The 4,250-nt window shown below is 34.7% G+C and overlaps 1 protein-coding gene across 1 annotated transcript; it reads left to right on the top strand.

The window, feature by feature from the left end:
- The first annotated feature begins 2,034 nt into the window (after positions 1 to 2,034).
- On the top strand, positions 2,035 to 2,559 carry LOC113327850. Its single transcript, XM_026574971.1, has one exon. The coding sequence runs from the start codon at positions 2,035 to 2,037 to the stop codon at positions 2,557 to 2,559; it is 525 nt and encodes a 174-aa protein (XP_026430756.1).
- The last annotated feature ends 1,691 nt before the right edge of the window (positions 2,560 to 4,250 follow it).

Here is a 4,250-nt window from a genome sequence, read left to right as displayed (position 1 = left end):
TTATTTTGGCACAATTTCCGCACCTATTTTATTAATGTATTTGTTGCACACGAGTGATATAAATGCTTAATATACATGATTTTAGTGTCAAATCAATATTAACATTTGCTAACAATATTGCATTTTATCATATATTACATGGTTGTTGTCTTTATTTGTTTCGTTAAGTGAATCATCCAAGAAGAGTGAAAATAGATTTAACTCCCAAGTACTTAAGTTGCTAAATCCAAGAGAAGTGGAATAAATACGATGAAATGGGACAATGAATTTTGAAAACACAAGAACGACTCGAAAGGAAGGATGTAAACCTTAATTAGGTATAAAAAAACAAAACTCAATGTCCATTTTTTTGTTAATCTTGAGAAACACAATATAAATGATCATGATTAAAAGAGAGTTGGCGACAAGGAAGAAAAAGGAGTGAGAAGCCCAGGGTTTCCCTTACTTTCATCTGATCAATATTGAATTTCAACTCATACTTTTCACATTATTACTTATTATTTACTTCATTTAACTTAATATTTCTTTTTGTTTTATTTTAAATCCTAACTAATATATAAGATCAAATTGTTCTACTTCAACTTCTCAAAGCTACTAAAATCACTATTTTTAAGAGATTTTTTTTTTGTTGTTTCTATTAAAACTTTGAATGTCTATGTTTTAGATTTTTTTAATATTTTTTTTATGTGTGAATCTGTCTTCTTGCCATTAGTCTCTATTAAAGTGATGAAAATGAGTGGAGATCATTGTGGGTATGGATGTTCACGACTATAGCTTATACTTTGAATGTCTATGTTTAATAGAGACTAACTGAATGTTTTAGCTTATTCAAGGTTTTAGATTATTCAAAGTTGTACTGGACTGAATGTTTGTTATTTTAGTTTTATGATAGATAGATTTAATATCATAAAACCAAAATCAGTTTGTGAATTTTCCAAAATTGTTCGTGAAGAATCAGTCGTCTCGTAACTCAGAACCCTTTTGTATTTGTGTACTCCCAAATGCAAAAAAGTATCATGGAAACTTTGAAATTAACCAGTTCACGAATTGCATAAATCAGTTCGTGTCATATTGAAAGAAAGGTTATCGAGGATTATATCTCAAAGTCAATTAATTAGCAAACTAAATAATTTAGTCCGTGTATAGGCGAGTTCAACTTTAAAATAAAGATTCTTGCCTGGAACTGTCAAGGCTTTAATGATGTAAAAACTAGGAATCACATGAAAAACCTTTCTAGATTACATAATCCTGACATCATTTTTATCAAGAAACCAAGGTTAAAACCGATAAGATTCTCAAGCTTTCTAAAAGTTTAAACTTTCCAAACTCTGCCTATGAACCTTCTATAAGCTTATCCGGTGGTCTTCTTCTCTTATGGAAGGATGGCTTTGGCTTAGAAATAGTTCATTCTTCCAAGAATATGATACACTGTTTAGTTAAGAATGATCCCTCTAAACCTGAATGGATTCTATCTTTAGTTTATGGTTCTTGTAAACCTCATGAAAAGAAAACTCAATGGAGTTTCATAAGGGATCTTGGTCTAGAAGTTAACCAACCGTGGGTGTTGGTGGGTGATCTAAATGTAATTCTCGACCCTTCAGACAGAATGGGAATTTCAGAAGGGTCAAGTTCTACTTCTCTATCGGTTAAACAATGTATCCAGGATGCTTTCCTAGTTGACTTAACTTACAATGGAAAACCCTACACTTGGACTAGCAATAAACATGGTACTGGCAAAATTAAATATAGATTAGATAGGGCTATGGTTAATGATGATTGGCTCATTTGCTTTCCTGACTCTAAGTTAACTCATCTTACTCAGCTTGAATATCTGACCATACTCTCATTCTTTTAAGTCTGTATTCTCCTGAAACTAATATAAGCAGGAATTGGAAATTCTTCTCATGTTGGTTACAAGACTCTACTTGCAAAGAACAGATAATCAAGGCTTAGAGCAGTAATGTAAGAGGGAGTTCAGCCCACAATGTCAATCACAAGCTCCAGATTACAAGGATAACCCTCAACATCTGGAACATGGAATCTTTTGGTAACATTGATACAAATATAAAACAGCTTCACTCTAAACTTGATAGTCTTCATCAGGCAGCCAGTCATCAAGACAATACAAGCAATATTTTGGAGGTGGAAGCTGAAATTCACAAATGGGAAGAAGTAAAGAAAGAATTCTGGCAACAAAAGAATAAGGATAATTTCTTCAGAGAAGTAGACAACAACACAAAGTTACATCATGCAACTGCAAACAGAAGAAGATCAAGAAATAGGATAGATGCACTGTTGGACAAGAATGGAGCTTGGTGTTCGGATAAAAATTCTTTATCATCTCTGTTTACAGAGCATTTTCAGGAAATTAGCACTTCTTCAAATCCAGAGTTGAATGAGGACTTTCTTAAGCATGTTAAACATGTTATCAATTCCCAGGATAGTGACAGACTAACAACGATTCCATCTGAGACAGAAATTATTGATACACTTAAAAGTATGGATCCATGGAAAGCCCCTGGACCGGATGGCTTTCCTCCGGGTTTCTACTTAATATAGTGGGATGTCATAAAGGAAGATATTGTTTGTATGATCCAAGATTTTTTCAAGAGTGGGTTTCTCAGCAAGAAGATAAATCAAACTAGACTTATGCTAGTTCCAAAAGTGAAAACTCCAAGCTCCCCATTTGATTACAGACCAATAGCACTCTGTAATACAACTTATAAGCATATATCTAAGCTTATTGCCATAAGAATAAAGAGTTTACTCGATAAAGCTATTTCGCCTCTACAGTCTGCTTATGTGCCAGGGAGACTTATTTCAGACAATATCTCACTTGCTCATGAAATTATTCATACCTTGAAAAGGAAGAAGAGTGGTGAAGGTTTTCTAGCTCTAAAGCTTGACATGTCGAAAGCCTTCGATAGGCTTGAATAGAGCTTTATTCTTGAAGTTATGCGGAGAATGGGTTTCGGAGAACAGTTCTGCAGCCTTATTCATCAATGTATATTTACAACAGAAATATCAGTTCTACTAAATGGATCTCCCTGCTCTCCTTTTCATCCTTCTAGAGGCATCAGGCAAGGAAATCCGATTTCTCCATATCTTTTGATCATCGCTATGGAAGCATTCTCAAGAGCCATGGTAGCAGCTGAATTTTCTAAGAAGATAAGAGGTATCAAAATAGCTAGAAGAGATCCTCCTATAAGTCACATATTATTTGCGGATGCTTGCCTAATTTTTGTGAAAGCTAACTTGGATAACATTCAGAACTTACAAGACTTACTGCAAGTTTTTTGTGTTTCTTCAGGAAAGCTTCTCAACTATCAGAAATCTAGTATCTCTTTTAGTAAAATTTTGGCGCAAGGCGACGCTCAAACAATTATTGGTATCCTAAATGTTAGAAGAATGTCCGAGGATGAAAAATATCTCGGTATCCCATTATTCTTAAAGAAGAAAAAGAAGGTTTCTTTTAACTTTCTAGTGGATAATATGCAGAGGAGGTTAACCAACTGGTTAGGTAAGATGGAATCCCAAGCAGGCAGATCCATTATGGTTAAAAATGTTCTCAACACCATTCCAGGTCACCAAATGAGTTCATTTAAGCTTTCAGAGGACACAGTCAACAAAATGAACTCCTTGAAATTACATTTCTGGTGAAATAAAAAGGAGAAGAAAGGTCTTTACTTAATTTCTTGGTCTGGCCACTGTCGTACAATAGCGGATGGAGGATTAAGCTCCACGGATCTGAAACTGTTTAATCAAGCTCTTTTGGCGAAATCTGCATGGAGACTTTGTACGGTTAAAAATAGCTTATGGGGTGGTTCACTCCAAGCAAAATACTTTAAAACTCTGAACTCTCTTCACGCTCCTAAAAAGGCAGACTCGACATGGTCTTGTAAGAGCATTAGTTCTGCATTGAGCTTTATATACAAGTACAATTTTTGGTCAGTTGGTAATGGTAAGCAGATCTTAATATGGCAAGACAAGTGGGTACTCAACTCAGATGGACCTCCTTCTCCAGCTGGTAGTGAAATTGATTCTGGTAGATTCACTTATGTTGCTGAACTTATTGATCAAGAAAGAAAGGTATGGAAGCGAGATATAATCCTTCAATTATTCGATCAGGAAACGGCTGCCAAGATTCTGAGAATGAGAATTCCTTTAAATAGTGAGGACAAACTTATTTGGACAAAAACAAAAGGGGGAACTTCACAATAAAGTATGCCTATACTGTTCTATACAACAAC

This window comes from Papaver somniferum, unplaced genomic scaffold (assembly GCF_003573695.1).
Source record: "Papaver somniferum cultivar HN1 unplaced genomic scaffold, ASM357369v1 unplaced-scaffold_107, whole genome shotgun sequence".
Lineage (NCBI taxonomy): Eukaryota > Viridiplantae > Streptophyta > Magnoliopsida > Ranunculales > Papaveraceae > Papaver > Papaver somniferum.
Note: the sequence above shows the minus strand (reverse complement) of the source record. Positions and strands in the feature narration are given on the sequence as shown.

Coding starts and splice junctions, on each gene's coding strand:
- LOC113327850 (XM_026574971.1), top strand. CDS start 2,035: ATGGAATCTTTTGGTAACATTGATACAAATATAAAACAGCTTCACTCT.